Genomic DNA, 16,612 nt, shown 5'->3' with positions numbered 1-16,612 from the left:
GAAACGATTAATAAAATGGATTAAAAATATTTGTTAATTGGTATTCTAACGTTGAACCTCTTTGATCCGGCAGCCACAGAACTCTAACCTCCCCCTGAACGTGCTGGGACCCCTCGGCTCCAAGCTGCCCTGTGGCCCCGCAGCCCCGCCCTCGCTGGGACCCACCCCCCCACCCAATGCCTCTGGTGGCCTGCAGCCCCATCAGCTGCAGCAGCACCATGCTTCATCACAGGCACAGGCCCCACAGCAGCCCACTACCCCTACCTCCACCGGAGGACCCTCCTCCACCCCAACACACATGCCCAGTAGCCTCCCTGGCCCCCCCTCAGCCATGGGCACACCGGACCCCTCCCAGCCACTCACGCCCCTGCAACCACAGACAGATCCCCCCAGTCAGATGCAGCAGCCCACTTCAGTGCAGGCCCAGCACCCCAGCACACCGGTGAGATACTGGCTCTTACTGTTTTACTCTTAAATTATACCTGATATTTTATGGGCTAATATTACATAAACAAATTGCTTAAAGACAGAGCATGCTTACTAGAGTGCAGACCATGTTGTCTCCGGTGTAGGAGCTTTTCAGACGAGGACAACTCTTCAGATAAACTTCACTCAAAATAAATATTTGAAGAGTCAGCACTGCTATAACATATTAATAATCCGTCCCTCCTCACTGCATTTTAGCCTTTCTTACCATCAGGTTTGCATAATTATTATATAACAAAAATGATTGATTATCATTTTGGTATTTGCTTTAAGAAGCAGACAATTTTCGGTTTCTTGTAAAAAAAAACAAAAAAACAATATCGTCCATACATCAAATGAACTAGTATCGTTTAAGTTTTTGCCAGTTTCTTTCCGAGCTGGCAGGTCTTTTGACTAATTATTTAATAATATATAATAGAGAAATTGTGTGAGAGAGGATCAGCTTGACTTGATATGTGAGTTATCAGCTGTGTGATCATAATCTCTCTTCCTCCTCTTCTCCCAGTTGTCCCAGGCAGCAGCGAGTATAGATAACAGGGTGCCCACCCCAGCCTCTGTGGCGGAGCTGAGCTCCCAGCAGGCCCTGCCAGACATGAACAGCACTGAAGCCAAACCTGAAGTCAAAGACGAAGAAGAGGACAGCGGGTCTGGAAAGAAGCAGCAAGATATAAAAATGGAGGTATGATATCGGGGACAATTTAGTACCTCAAAGAAATAAAATCCCACATATGTCTGCTCTAGATCTCGAAGCACTTTCCTGTTGACCCCTGTTGTTACAGACTAAGTCCAAATAAGTCAATCTTGTGCATTAAAGGATTTCTTCCTGGCTCTGTATGCTAGTATAAGGAGGTTAACCATGTTTTTGTTCATAAAGCCGGATGATGAAACCAAACCCTTAGTGAAGAAGGAAGAGCCCGATGCAACAGAGCCAAAGCAGGAACCGATGGAAACTGAGGACAAGAAGCCCGAGATAAAGACAGAACCCAAAGAAGAGGAGGAGGGCGGGGCCAACAGCACATCAGCCTCCTCCAGCCCTCAGAGCCGAAAGAAAAGTAAGAACCCAGATCTCATATATTTAGTTGCAACAATATATTGTGTTTTGATATTTTGTGCATTAAGGCACAGTTGGTTTGTATATCCCACTAAGGTAGAATCTTGTCTTAGTTTGCACACTCAAATATCTTGTTTGTGTAACATTATTATTGTCTGCGCAGTTTTCAAGCCAGAGGAGCTGAGGCAAGCCCTGATGCCAACACTTGAGGCCCTCTACAGGCAAGACCCAGAGTCACTGCCCTTCAGACAGCCTGTAGACCCCATGCAGCTAGGCATCCCTGTGAGTGGTCACAACTATACACACACACACACACACACACACACACACACACACACACACACACACACACACACACACACACACACACACACACACACACACACACACACACACACACACCAGAGTTCCCGTTAGAATATTTTTTCACCGGTCAACATGTCCGTTAAAGTTGAAATCTTCCGGACAAAATTTGAAAAGTGCCGGTCAAAGGTCTTCTTTGTTATTTATTGAGCTTTAAAACAAATTGATATGATTCGATATTAAACAAACTAATTATAGTAGATTAACTATTCAAAAGTGAACAGTAACTTACAATAACACGGGAATAATAAACGGAGCGCTCTCTCCCGCTCCTGACAGCCCGTCAGTATCATGCAGCTCGCGGATCCAGAGTGACCCGACAGTGAAACTAAACTTATAACTAGGTAGTTTGAGAGGTCATTAAAATAGCTACGTGTGATATTCTAACCTGAAGTGTGTGTTTTGTCCGCTCACCGCTGCATGTGATTATGCAGAGCTGCGTGTCGACTCGTCAGCAGCAGCTGATCTCTCTCTCCCGTCAGATTAGACTTTACTCGCGTTTATCTCCATATCGATCAGATCCAGCTAGTTCTAGCTAATGATATGACTACCTGCTTATTAAAAAGACACCTAAACAATAAGTGTCGCTATGCAACCGGGTGAGGCCACAAAGTATAGCGCAGCATTATGCATTTGTTTACATGCCCACCGGAACCCCGAGGCATTACCAACAGATCAACGCACAATCAACCCATCCAGGACATCTCTTTCTCCACATTAAGTGTTAGACATTAGAATTGACTATTGTCTGTCACATAAGTTGCGCAACTGATGCGGTATTGCGCTAAGGGGACATTATTTTGACCGGACACTTTGACCGGAGAGATTTAGATTTGCCGGTCTTCAGCATATTTTACCGGTCATAGTCCGGTAATTACCGGCTAACGGGAACTCTGACACACACACACACTCACTCACTCACTCACTCACTCACTCACTCACTCACTCACTCACTCACTCACTCACACACTCACTCACTCACTCACACACACACTCACTCACTCACTCACTCACTCACTCACTCACTCACTCACTCACTCACACACACACAACAAATATAATAAAAGACCTGCAGAAAACAATGTTAAGCATGGTCCGTTCATTGCTGCAAATATGTCTCCCCCGCTGCACAGGACTACTTTGACATTGTGAAGACTCCCATTGACTTATCCACCATCAAGCGCAAGTTGGACACGGGTCAGTACCAGGAGCCGTGGCAGTATGTGGACGATGTGTGGCTCATGTTCAACAATGCCTGGCTGTACAACCGCAAAACATCCCGTGTCTACAAATACTGCTCTAAACTGTCAGAGGTGTTTGAAGCAGAGATTGATCCCGTCATGCAGGGCCTGGGTTACTGCTGCGGCAGGAAGGTAAGACACAACAATTATTATATACTTATACTGTACTACAGGGTTATATGGTAAAAATCCATATTTTTAAACGGGAAATCGACTTGAAGGTCACCTATTATGCAAAATCCACTTTTTCATGTCTTGTATACATAGACATGTGTTTATGTTTATCTGTGTAAAGAGATTCTGAAAGTTTCAGGAAAAAAGATTCTCTCTCTTTTTGTCCTGATCCATTTATATAAAAACCTGTCTGAAAATGAACTGATCAGATTTTGGCCACTTTATGATGTCATAACGATTTTTTGGCTTGTGTAACCATTAGCCAATAACCAACCAAGGTAACACCCACCCCACCTTATCACCTGAATCTCCTAGAGCACCATTGTGTTCTTTTTAACGAAATATCTCTCAGAGGGGCGTGGGGAGGGGCTCCTTGTTTTCATTTAAAGTAACAGACACAGAATCAGCACTTTAGAAACAGGGGTGATCGGTTTTGTATTTGGAGCCAAACACTTCAGAGACATGTTTGTATATATCTGAGAACTATAATATATTGATTATAAACTGTATAATAGGGGACCTTTAAGTTTGACATTTGTACTGGCTACACCTGCTTCGCGTATAGGGCATTTGTGACTCCCACGTTTTCTCCGAAATGCAATTAAGCCTTTTGTGTAATATGATTTAATTACAGTCTACAGCAATTTAAGGGATGCAGATACAAAGAAACTGCCAGCTCGTACTGCCAATAAGTAATAATCTGTAGATTGGTAGCAATGTTTCCCCTACCATTGTCTTGGAGGGGCGCTGCACCCCGCCAACGGAGCCCCGCGCCCCCCCTCAAATCCAAGGTGTTTAAAAAAAATTATAATTGTTTTGTTTTTTTGGAGCCAAATTGCAAATAATCTACTGTCACTTTTCACATTGAACATGTGCTCTTTTATTAAATAAACGCTTTCATTTTAAGTTGGGAGTTTAGTGTTTTTGACCCTAAGAAACACTGATGCATTAATCAATAACAATAGTCCACAGCTCCTCTCTCTGCTCCAGAGGATTTAAAAAAAGAGCAGCACCCCCCCAAAGCAGTAAACCTAGGGGAAACACTGGGTAGTAAATAACAATAATTAAAAAAATTACATTTAATGACCCATTTCTGTGTAAACACACTGAATAAAAATAAAAATAGAAGCCTGGCCTGATTGTAGAGCGGATCTCTGTGGTGTACACACGCTACCCACACACTGTTCTCACACCTTTCATTGATTATAGTGAAAGCCCTGTGTTGCAGAATCTGTTCCAAATGAAAACATTATAAATCTGAATACCTTAATGATGTCATTCTTCATGTAGCCTTTCTATTTCTTATTTCAATCAATTGCAAAAGTTAATATTTGACCAGATTTTTGGGCATTTGTTCCTGAATGTTTCAGGACACACCTGGATCACCATTTCACTTCTCAGTTGTCTTCACCTGTATGTGGATGTTGACTTGCGAATGCCATGGATGCTAATGTAACTCTCTTCACTTTTCCACAGTATGAGTTCTCACCCCAGACGTTGTGTTGCTATGGCAAACAGTTGTGTACCATTTCCAGGGACGGCACCTACTACAGCTACCAGAACAGGTAAATGACATAGCGACTTTGCTGAGAGGTAGAGAGGTGAAGGGTGGTTTATAAAGAGAAAAAGGGCGGCTATATCCTTTAAAGACTAAATATGGCCCAAGACAACACAAACAGCCGTACAAGTCAACAACGTTTTTATGATGTTATTCACATGACCTTTCCTTTATAGGGGTGTCGTAAACCTCACTTAGAGTTGTATATTCATGTGGCCGAGCAGAATGGGCATTATCTGGCCCCACATTGTCCGTATGTCTGTTTTGCCAACGAACCAGCACCAAAGCTCCCCCTGCTGGGCAGAAACTGCAGCTGCACCTCCATCACTCCAATGCAACACCATTCGGTTGTTGCAAGTACTCGCTACCAAATGGTGTTACTTTGAACAACTTAAGATTAAAAACATTTAAAAATATGTTTATTGTTAATGTTTATATTTTCAAAGAAGTGTACTTGGCAAGGTTTTATAATTTGACCACATTTTGATCTAAATTCTTAAGAAAGAAATACCTGTGATAATATAAACCGTCCCTACAAAAGTTATCTAGCTTATTTGTTTTTGAGTATCACTCACACGGTTTCCCACAGCATGACCATATCTTTCCTTTATCCGCTAATAATGCATGTTGCTTTAGTTATACATGAATGTAGTGGACAGTTTCTTTAAATGTATATTTCAGCATGCATTTAGATGGTATAGCACTCTCTGTTTCAATTCATTTGTTTTTGACATTAAATGTTTCTGGCGTTTCTGTTCCAGTTTGAATGAAAGTGGCTGGCTCATGACCATTTCACATGTCACTAGCGCGTGTGTGTGTGTGTGTCTCCCCGTGTGTCCCCGCTGCCCATGCTCTGTCCTCGGTTGTTTCCGTGTTCTCCGTTAACTGTAACGCCTGTACCGGTTTGCCTGTTACTGTGTGTGCTGGGTGCAGTTCACCCAAATATGGCCTTATTTCCGACAGGTATCACTTCTGCGAGAAGTGCTTCAACGAGATCCAGGGAAACAGCGTGACCCTGGGGGACGACCCCTCACAGCAACAGACGTAAGTTACCAGGCCGGGTGGCCAGACTCCACCCGATGATCCTCTGCCGAGATTATCCGGCTGGTTTCTCTCTACTTTTAAAGAGGGGTTTTAATCACAAGGGCAAAATTAACACGTTTTTTTTTTTTTGTATCTCTTGTGCAGCATGATATCAAAAGAGCAGTTTGAAAAGAAGAAAAATGACATGTTGGACCCTGAACCGTGAGTACTGTCTGCACAGTTACTACAGTTTGACTCTCATTAATGTTATGGCAGTGATATTTCTTTATTACGTTACGCAAGGAAAGCACAGAAACATCACATTTTTGTCCTCATCAGGTTTGTTGAATGTAAAGACTGTGGGCGAAAGATGCATCAGATCTGTGTGCTGCACTACGATGTCATTTGGCCATCAGGGTAAGTCTCGCTACGGCTGTATGACTATCCAACCATTTAAGCATATAAAGCCTACGTTTAACTTTAATAGAATTCTTAACTTGCAGAGTACCAAACCCTTACTTCTTCTTACTAGAATTGTGTAATTGCCTGCGTTACCTTAAGTTGACTCTAAACTCCAGTTTGATGTTTCGTCTTCTAGCTTTATCTGTGACAACTGTCTGAAGAAGTCGGGCAAAACAAGGAAGGAGAACAAATTTTCTGCCAGAAGTGAGTTTCATTGTACATTGTCCAGTTAAACAGCAGTAACATTAAATTCATATAGTTCTTCTTTGTTTCAAGTTGTCATGATATTAATGGCGTTTTGTTGTTGTCGTTGCGCGGGTCTCTGTAAAGGATTGCAGACGACCCGGTTGGGGACGTACATTGAGGACAGAGTGAATAAGTACTTGAAAAGGCAGAACCACCCAGAGGCTGGTGAGGTGTTTGTGCGAGTCGTGGCCAGCTCTGACAAAAATGTGGAGATCAAGCCTGGCATGAAGTCTAGGTAAGTTACTCAACTACTGATAAAGTCTGACTCTCTATTGGTTCAATGTAGAAAACATGGTCGTTTTTATTTTAGTGTTTGAGAAACAAACCAGGATAGAAGTGGAGGGTTTTTTAAAACCTTTTTAAGAAACATTGCTCATTGATAAATGTAAAGTCTTCCAAATCCCGTAAAGTGAATAAAGATGATTAAACTCACCTAGTGACAAACAAATACATGTAAAATATATCAGTAATGAGTAGAGCTTGCCACATCACACCTTCTGTTAAAGCCATCTTCCTTAAAGCATTGATTTGGGGAATGTTTCTTCGAGAGAGACAGTTGCCTAGCATTTGTTCTTTTAATGAATTTCAAATACAAACCACATGTCTATCGCTCTTATATTATACATATTTATATCCAATAAAACAAACAAACATGACAGACCGGACCATGGAGATTATCTTTTCTCCTGTCTTCTTTAAAACGTACAAAATGTTCAAGTTAAGTTCTAAAAACTGTAACTTACTTGCCGTCTCTATTTCCCCAGGTTTGTGGACTCGGGCGAGATGGTGGAGACCTTCCCTTACAGAACCAAAGCACTTTTTGCATTCGAGGAAATAGACGGCGTGGACGTTTGTTTCTTCGGCATGCACGTCCAGGAGTACGGCTCGGAGTGCCCCTTTCCAAATACCAGGTATAACTACAGAAACAAGTGGATTTATGCAGTTTTTCTCAGTTGTTTGGGGCATTTTGTGTGTATTTCCTCTTTGATTAATCCTCTATTTGATTTTCAGACGAGTTTACATATCATACCTCGACAGTATTCACTTCTTCAGACCACGTGCACTAAGGACTGCAGTGTACCATGAGATATTAATAGGCTACCTGGAGTATGTGAAGAAACTGGGGTGCGTTGAACATAGTTTTCACAAAATCTCAGGTATCATTCCTGCAATTGGCTAAACAACTCTTGTTGCCCTCAGGTATGTGATGGGTCACATCTGGGCCTGCCCCCCCAGTGAAGGAGATGACTACATCTTTCACTGCCACCCCTTCGACCAGAAGATCCCCAAACCCAAGAGGCTCCAAGAGTGGTACAGGAAGATGCTAGACAAGGCTTTCGCTGAGAGGATCCTGCACGACTACAAGGTCAGAAAATGATCAAAAGTGCAATATTCAGTCTCAAGATTCTCATAATTATAGTTTAAAGAGCCTGTGACACGGGTTTCATCCATCATCCAAACCCATCAATTTTAGTAAATATTGTCCCCTTGAAAACCGTTACTGAACTGATTTGGGATATTTGTACTTTGATAACCATTCATCTGCCCTTCAATGTTGACCATATTCTGGATCTTCTTGGAGATTCTTCAAATCCCGCCAAATTATGTGTGACGTCATTGCGGGCCAAAAGCTCCAGCTGCACCGTTCCGGATCCCAGCATCTGCATGTAAACGCACGATGGCGCACACAGCAGCAAGCTCAGACAGCTCAGACAGTTTAATGTTGAACGTGTCTGAGAGCTCATATGAGGCTGAAGGATCGGTTTATGTTGTATCTGTTAGAAGTTTAGGAATTAGGTGCGTCAATATGGGCGATAATACGGTCATGTAGCCAGTGGTGGACTGGGACTAAAAATCATCCCGGGACTCTCGACCGGCCCACTTCGGTACCGCTAGTAAATTGTCAACGGGGGGAGTGGGGGATGTGCTAGTGACTTATCCGACCGGCCCACTTCGGTACCGGCCCATTGGGATTTGTCCCGATGGCCAGTCCGCCACTGCACCCAGCCCAGCCCACGTAAACTGTCAACGGGGGGAGCCTCGCTGCGGGGAAACGGTGGACCTAGTGTCCCGATCGGAGTGGGAATAATAATCATAATAATAATAATCCGTGCATTTTATCCATTAATTTCCCCAACATTGTGGTAAAAAAAACACACGTTTAATCCATGTTGGTGTACTACAACTACAAAAAGCATCGGTTTGTTTTTTCATCAGGAAATGCAGACCGGCTCAAACGATTTTTAATCATCATCCTCACAATCATTTAATGTATCATATGTTCACATGAAAGCACTAATAAATGTAGTTTCATCCACTTGAGTTTACAACTACAAAATAATCAATTTGTTTTTATATCACATCCGACGGGAGGAAATTCAGCAGCTCTCACTACCGATTTTTAATCCTAATGTAATCATCATCTTCACCACGATCATTTATGTTTATGTTCGCCGAATTGACATGAAAGCACTGACAAATATGAATATACTGTAGTCAACTTCATTAAAACGTTATTAATGTGCCTAAACTCAGTAATTCACCATTTCTACGCATGACAACACACTTTGTCCGTGTTTGGCTCTCTCGCCGCACAGTGAAGCGTTCCCGTATTGACGTCACTTCCGGCTTCCCCCAAAACTTCAAAATGAGTCGAAGGAATTCCCCCGCGATGTTCGAAATTATTGATATTTATCGGAACGGTATCGCACCTTCTTTTTTAAACTGACGGTTCGAGATTACTAGTAGCCCAATATTTCATTGCACAACAGTTGTTGGGGGGCTGTCACAGGCTCTTTAAAATGTTGCCACCATTTTCAACTGTACAGGGAGTAAGTCTGGGTGTCTGTTGTGATTAGCCGTCAGTCACATACAATACCATATTACCGTATCCAGGGGTAGACATTAAGGGTAAAATGCCACTGGCCCTCCAGGCCGGTGGAATTGTATTATCACTGGCCCCACCATTGTAACCACTGGCCCGGAGCATTCGTCCACCAAAAAAAAATCTACTAATAATGAAGAATATTAACACATTTGTTGCAATAGTAGCCTAATTTTTACACTAACTACATTACTACTTGTACTACAACATTTGAATCATCAGTTCTTCCTCATTTTCCTCAATTGTTCATATTTGGTTTATTAAAATAATGATATTGTGGTCATTGTTAAAAAATGTCTGCTATTATGAGTATTATTATTTGTATAATGCACTTTCTGCCTTCCTGTCATTAGGAGTTAGAAATGTAATGGCTATGTAATTGATTTGATTAGAACCTTCATTATCCTAAACTGCTGGGACATTTCGCCAATACCTTTTATATTGTCTACTCTTCACTTGCTGGTCAGCATAGGTCGGCATTGATGTACAGAGCCGACAGAAGACCTTGTTTATATTGGCATCATATTGAGAGGTGCAGCCAGTGACGCGTCCTAAAACCAGGAAGTAAGCTGCTGGTTCCCTCGACAAAAAGCAATGGGATTTCTCCACAGGGTTTTGGAAAATAGCTGGAAATAAGGTCTGTGGAAAACAAACCTGTTTGATAAATGCACGTTTTGTTCAGCCGGATAATCCCCACATGTCTACCCTACTTTTATAATTTTCGAATCATAAATCTAATCGATAGATTATAAAAGGGTTTTAGGATGCGTCACTGCACCACTAGAAGTCAACTCCATCGATCAAGCTGGCTGAAACTTTCTCTCCCTCTTCTTCTCATGCTCCCTGTCACTCTTCTTTAACTCCTCCGGTGACTTTCTTTTATTTGAAGATTGTTTTTTGCCCGGCTACCGCTGGTATTAAAAACATTTTGGCGAATGGTTAGGTGGCGCGATAGTCTGTAGTGAAGGAGCGCGCTCACGGGAGCCTGCTCACGCTGCGCTCCGCAGCAAACAGCTGTTGGCTTTTCACCCAACAACGACAACAGCCTCACAAAATGCTATGTTGTAGCGTTGATAAACTAAACAATTTAACTAAATTGCTAGTCAAAATACCAATACCACAGGACCATTTTTTAAAAAGCAATATTTTTAGTGGCCCAAGCGGGCAAGTGGAAAGTACGTTATGCTGACCCGGGGTGTCTAAATAGTGCTTCCGGGCCAGCGGGCCATTTAATGTCGAGCCCTGGTATCAATAAAATAAAATAAATAAAAATGTATGAAGTAAAGAGTCTACTCTAAAGGAGGCTGAAGTACGAGAAGATAATTTAGTATATTGGTTTACTGTTAAAAAAATTATATTGTACCCAGTTTCTTTTATGGAGACATGGTGGTTCACAGCTACTCGTTTATGGATTAGATTTAACCAGATGATCTCATTTAATAATCCGCTTGATCGTATTTTTTTTACAGATAACAGCATTGCACACCAAGAACAAGAACTATATAATTATTAACTATTATTAGTAAATAATTAACTAATAATACAATGTTGGCATCCCCACTGATGGACCATAATGTTTAGTTAACAGTGCTGCTAAGCATGTGCTGCAGATGGATTTGATTGGCCGTCAGCTCTATGAAAGTATGCCACTGTCATTGGTGTGGTGTGTTTATCATCATCCACTTGAGTGATCGATCATTTAAAATAACATATTTATAGTTATTGGCATTTTTATCGGTTTAAATGAAGACAACCCTTTATACTAAAAAAGCATAATGGGATGAATTAGTCAATTAAAGTAGTTAAGTCCCTGCTGACAAGACCAATAGTAGTTATCAGCATGTCACTGTGTGCAGAAGTGTGCAGTATAGAGGGGCTCCCCCTTGTGGTTGGTATTGATTATTTACAAATGAATAATTGAAGGAATTGTGTACAGTATGCTCCATAGAGTGCCACAGTGACGTGTCCTAAAACCCAGAAGTAAGTTAGCATTTTACCACTTCCGGTTCCTTCGACAAAAATCATAAATCTAATCGATAGATTTATGATTAGAAAATTATAAAAGTAGGGTAGACATGTGGATATTATCCGGCTGAACAAAACGTGATCTGTCTCTTCAATTTGTGTCAACCACAGACCTTATTTCCAGCTATTTTCCAAAATCCTATGGAGAAATTGCATTGGTTTTTGTCGAAGGAACCGGAAGGAGTTTACTTCCGGGTTTTAGGACGCGTCACTGTGGCACTTGGGACTGATGTCTTTTTCACAATTTGTCATAAAGAAGCTTTTGAAAGTTTTATATTTGACCTGGTGTTACTTGCAGGTAACTTGTCTTTTAGAGCTGTGTTGTGATGGACGGATTTTGTTTCTGTGTTCAGGACATATTCAAACAGGCAACTGAAGACCGAATCACCACTGCCAACGAGCTGCCGTACTTTGAGGGTGACTTTTGGCCTAATGTACTGGAGGAGAGCATCAAGGAGCTGGAGCAGGAGGAGGAAGAGAGGAAGAAGGAGGAGAACACGGTCTGCACTGAGACCACAGAGGTAAGTTAGACGGATAGCACGATTGAATGGGTTTTTAAAAAAAGAACGCTCTTATGCCAAAATCAACAGCCCCGTGCTTCGTACTCTTTTTCACCCCAGATGTTATCATCCTCAAGTCGTCATTATATGAAAGCTTTCAGCAGTCATTCGGGCATTGTATAACCACTCATCTTAATTGCATAACCTCATCTTGTCTTTTTTGCAATCGCTCTTAACGTTCATGTCTATCTATTTCAAGGGAGCCCCAGCTGACACCAAGAATGCCAAAAAGAAGAACAGTAAGAAAACCAACAAAAACAAGAGCAGCGTCAGCCGAGCCAATAAGAAAAAGCCTGGGATGCCGAATGTAGCCAATGACCTGTCTCAGAAACTCTACGCCTCGATGGAGAAACATAAGGAGGTAAAAAAAAACTAAAGTACTTTTAAATATTTAGGTAAATACCATTATAGTAAAATTGACACCTTTTAAGCCAAGCAGTTGACCAAATAATTGCAAAGAATATGTTATTTTTTCCTAACTGTACATCTTATTGGTACACTGCTCGTATGTACATACAACAGGACCCATTGGCTTTAGAGACTAGTGCAGATACTTTCTATTAACATCTTTTTAAAGGTTTCCTGATTTTCTTTAAATTCTATAAACGGTGCGTGTTGTGTATCACACCCACAATTTTAACTCTTGCAGACTTATTGAGTTCTTATTTGTAACAGTACATTTTAACCGTCCGAACAACTTACCTTTACATTTCTACTACCAGGTGTTTTTTGTTATCCACCTCCATGCCGGCCCGGTCGTTAACACCCTGCCTCCCATCATGGACCCCGATCCTCTGTTGACCTGTGACCTGATGGACGGCCGCGATGCCTTTCTGACTTTAGCCAGGGACAAGCACTGGGAGTTCAGCTCACTGAGGAGGTGCAAATGGAGCACCATGTGTATGTTGGTAGAACTACACAACCAGGGCCAGGACCGCTTTGTATACACCTGCAATGAGTGCAAGCACCATGTAGAGACTCGCTGGCACTGCACCGTCTGTGAGGTAGGGAACAACAGCAAAAAACGGATAGTTTTGATCATCTATATCAGTTTTGAATTAAATGTAAATCTTAACATAACATTGATGTGTTCTCCTTACCTTCCATCAGGACTACGACCTATGCATCAACTGCTACAACATTAAGGGCCACGAGCACCAGATGGTGAAGTGGGGTCTTGGTCTGGACGATGACAGCAACGGTCCGGGTGGAGAGGCCTCCAAGAGCCCCCAGGAGAGCCGACGCCTCAGCATCCAGCGCTGCATCCAGTCCCTGGTCCACGCCTGCCAGTGCCGCAACGCCAACTGCTCGCTCCCGTCATGCCAGAAGATGAAGAGGGTGGTTCAACACACCAAAGGCTGCAAGCGCAAGACCAACGGTGGCTGCCCTGTGTGCAAACAGCTCATTGCTTTATGTTGTTATCACGCCAAGCACTGTCAGGAGAACAAGTGTCCTGTTCCCTTCTGTCTTAACATCAAGCACAAACTCCGTCAGCAGCAGCTGCAGCACCGGCTCCAGCAGGCTCAAATGATGCGCCGTCGAATGGCCACCATGGCTGGAAGGGGTATGCCAATGCCATCTCCACCTACCTCAGCTGCCCCCGACACCCCCAACTCTGTGCAGCAGCAGCCTAACACGCCCCAGACGCCCCAGCCCATGCCCACACAGCCCCAGCAACAGCAGCCACAAAACCCTGCCAACATCGTCCAAGGCTTCCCCAACAATGGCCGCAGCAGCCAGCCCCCAACACCGGGGCCACAGGGGAAACCAGGGCCTCAGTCCTCCCCTCTTCATCAGCAGCAGTCACCTCTGCCTAACATGCCCCACCAACAGCAGCCTCAGCCACCACCACAACAACAACAACAACAACAACAGCAGCAGCAGCAGCAGCAACAGCAGCAGCAGCAACAGCAGCCACTCCTTGCAGCCCTGAAGGTGGCCCGACAGATTGAGATGGCAGCCAAAGCAAGGCAGGAGCAGCAGCAGAATTATGCCATGAATGGGATACCCATGAACCACCCACGAATGATGGGGCCCATGCAGGGCCAGATGCAGATGATGCAGGGGCCTCGGGGCCCCCAGGTGATGCAGGCTATGCAGCAGGGCCAGTGGGGTCCGGGGATGCAGAATCAGCAGGTGCATCAGCCGCAGGTCCCTCCTCAACAGGTCACCATGGCACCTCAGCAGGCTCAGGGAGCCCCCATGCCCCAGCAGGCCCAGCTCATGCAGAGACCCATGATGCCCCAACAACAGGGTCTCCAAATGCCTGGGGTCATGACTCCCCAGGGGCCCTCACAGCAGCAGGGCATGACACCACAGCAGCTAGGTGTGCCACGTGGGATACCTGGAAACATTGCTCCGAGTGCCCTGCAAGAATTACTGCGCACCCTTAAATCTCCCAGCTCCCCGCAGCAGCAACAGCAGGTCCTTAACATCCTCAAGTCCAACCCCCACCTCATGGCTGCCTTCATTAAACAGAGGACAGCAAAGTACCAGGCCACGCAGCCGCAGCAGCAGCCGCAGCAGGCGCAGCAGCAGGCGCAGCAGCAGGCGCAGCAGCAGGCGCAGCAGCAGCAGCAGAATCAGGCCATGCTGGGGTCCCAGGCAGGAATGCAGGCCATGGCAGCGATGGCAAACCAGGTGCAGAGGCCAGTGATGGCACCTCAGCAGCAGCCTCCTCCGCAGGCAGGGCCCCAGGGTATGGCAACCATGGGCCCCCAAGGCCAGATGATGAATGCTGCCCAAAACGGCAATCCCCAAATGTACCGCAGACAGCAGCTGCTCCGGTTGCAGCAGATGCAGCAGCAGCAGCAGCAGCAGGCGCAGCAGGGAGGCATGCCTCAGGGCCACAGTCAGTTCCCCCAGCAGCAGCCGGGGCCAGCAACCTACTCCCAACTCCGTATGCAGCAGCAAATGGCTATGCAAGGAGGTGCGGGGCCCATGGGACAGCTCCCCCCCACGTCTCAAATGGGTCAGCCCGGCATGGGCATGGAGGTTCCTCAGAACATCCTCCAGCAGCGCCTGCTTCAGCAGCAGCAGCAGCAGATGCTAAAGCAGCAGATGGGCTCTCCAACACAGGCAAACTCCATGAGTCCACAATCTCACATGCTCCAAGGCCAGGCCCAGGGAGGAGCTCACTTACCTGGACAGACAATGGCAAACACCCTGGGGAACCAAGTTCGTTCCCCAGCCCCAGTGCAATCACCCCGTCCGCCTTCGCAGCAGCCCCCGCATTCCAGTCCCTCCCCGCGGATACAGCCCCAGCCCTCACCTCAGCACGGCGCCCTACACTCCAGCTCTCCCCACCCCAGCCTTGGAGGCCCGATGTCGGGGTCCATGGACCAGGGACACATGGGTACACCGGAGCAGAGTGCCATGCTCCCACAACTTAATACGCCAAACAGAGGAGGGTTGAGTAATGACATGGGTATGGTTGGTGACCCGACAGGCGACACGCTGGAAAAATTTGTTGAAGGATTGTAGCATTTTTGGACAGAAGAAAGGCCTTGTTCTGTTTTCAGCGGAGACATTTTTGTACTTGCTGATGTAAAAAGCTAAAAGAAATACAAACATGAGTCATACGAGGCCTACAGACTGTGAACTTTCCTTAAACCAAGGGACTGCTTTTTCTTCCAACCCAGAGAGTGATTTAAAAGAAGACGACAAAGAATATATTTTTGGTTCAGACCAGCCATGCAATAATTTGCGATGGTCTTTGTGTTGTTTTCATTTGTTTTTCATTTTTTATGCTCTGGTATTGACTTTTTTTTAACAAAACTTCTCAAAACAAAAAATATTTCATTTTATTATTCAATTTTTTTTATTTTGTACCTTTGCAAATTAATATCGCATTTGTGTTGAGAAGACTGTACAATTATTTGTCTGGGAATTTTTTGCCAGGTTTCACTTCTTGCTCAGTTCCTCTGTTCCTTCCTGGCTAATTTATTCTAAAATGCCATTTTTCAAAAAGGACTGCCTTTGGGAAAGCCTTAATTTCTTTCCGGTTTGCAGAGTCTATGAAATAAATGTAATTGTATAGATCTAAGAACTATTGCACACACCCAAACACAAAGCAAGTGTAAGACAAATCTGCAATGAAGCTTGTTAATGTTCACAGGTGCCGGAATGTTCTTTTTACTGGCCTGGGCCCAGTATCTGTCTTGCAAATGTTTAAAAAATGCTTTGTCTCTCGCTGAGTCAAAGGAAATTCTCATTCGAGTCTCTTTTGCCTGTGGTGGGAAATTAACTTGTTTGACTGCTGATTTGTGTTCAGAGGGTTTTGTGCATCATTTTCTCTCTTGCATTAAACTTGAATTGATGATGAACTGTTCTCTAATGTAAATCATGCGACTAGACAGTACTGTAAATATGCAGAAAATAAGAAAGAAATCACTGTACAAACTGGTTCAAATGGCTCATTTCGTACTTATATACCATATTGTTAAATAAACCTGTGTGCCACAGACTCTGCTTTGAATATTTCTGTTTGGAAAGAGTGATGTTGTGTTCAGCATTAGGATCGGAATTATTTCATATTTT

General features: G+C 44.1%; 1 protein-coding gene across 3 annotated transcripts in view; it reads left to right on the top strand.

Moving 5' to 3' along the window:
- Positions 1 to 16,539, top strand: part of crebbpb (CREB binding protein b) — a 57,541-nt gene extending 41,002 nt beyond the window's left edge. The window contains exons 14-32 of one of the 3 annotated variants that reach the window (XM_034219687.1): positions 74 to 442; positions 992 to 1,165; positions 1,361 to 1,538; positions 1,701 to 1,819; positions 3,034 to 3,273; positions 4,792 to 4,880; positions 5,837 to 5,917; positions 6,062 to 6,118; positions 6,236 to 6,313; positions 6,495 to 6,562; positions 6,677 to 6,839; positions 7,369 to 7,515; positions 7,616 to 7,729; positions 7,805 to 7,970; positions 11,867 to 12,034; positions 12,104 to 12,190; positions 12,273 to 12,434; positions 12,796 to 13,077; positions 13,184 to 16,539. In XM_034219687.1, coding sequence (XP_034075578.1) covers positions 74 to 442; positions 992 to 1,165; positions 1,361 to 1,538; positions 1,701 to 1,819; positions 3,034 to 3,273; positions 4,792 to 4,880; positions 5,837 to 5,917; positions 6,062 to 6,118; positions 6,236 to 6,313; positions 6,495 to 6,562; positions 6,677 to 6,839; positions 7,369 to 7,515; positions 7,616 to 7,729; positions 7,805 to 7,970; positions 11,867 to 12,034; positions 12,104 to 12,190; positions 12,273 to 12,434; positions 12,796 to 13,077; positions 13,184 to 15,556 — 5,115 coding nt within the window. In that variant the 3' untranslated portion in view covers positions 15,557 to 16,539. The remainder of the gene's footprint in view (positions 1 to 73; positions 443 to 991; positions 1,166 to 1,360; positions 1,539 to 1,700; positions 1,820 to 3,033; positions 3,274 to 4,791; positions 4,881 to 5,836; positions 5,918 to 6,061; positions 6,119 to 6,235; positions 6,314 to 6,494; positions 6,563 to 6,676; positions 6,840 to 7,368; positions 7,516 to 7,615; positions 7,730 to 7,804; positions 7,971 to 11,866; positions 12,035 to 12,103; positions 12,191 to 12,272; positions 12,435 to 12,795; positions 13,078 to 13,183) is intronic. The other 2 variants (XM_034219688.1, XM_034219689.1) reach the window with 2 other exon arrangements.
- The last annotated feature ends 73 nt before the right edge of the window (positions 16,540 to 16,612 follow it).

This window comes from Gymnodraco acuticeps, unplaced genomic scaffold (genome assembly GCF_902827175.1).
Source record: "Gymnodraco acuticeps unplaced genomic scaffold, fGymAcu1.1, whole genome shotgun sequence".
Lineage (NCBI taxonomy): Eukaryota > Metazoa > Chordata > Actinopteri > Perciformes > Bathydraconidae > Gymnodraco > Gymnodraco acuticeps.
Note: the sequence above shows the minus strand (reverse complement) of the source record. Positions and strands in the feature narration are given on the sequence as shown.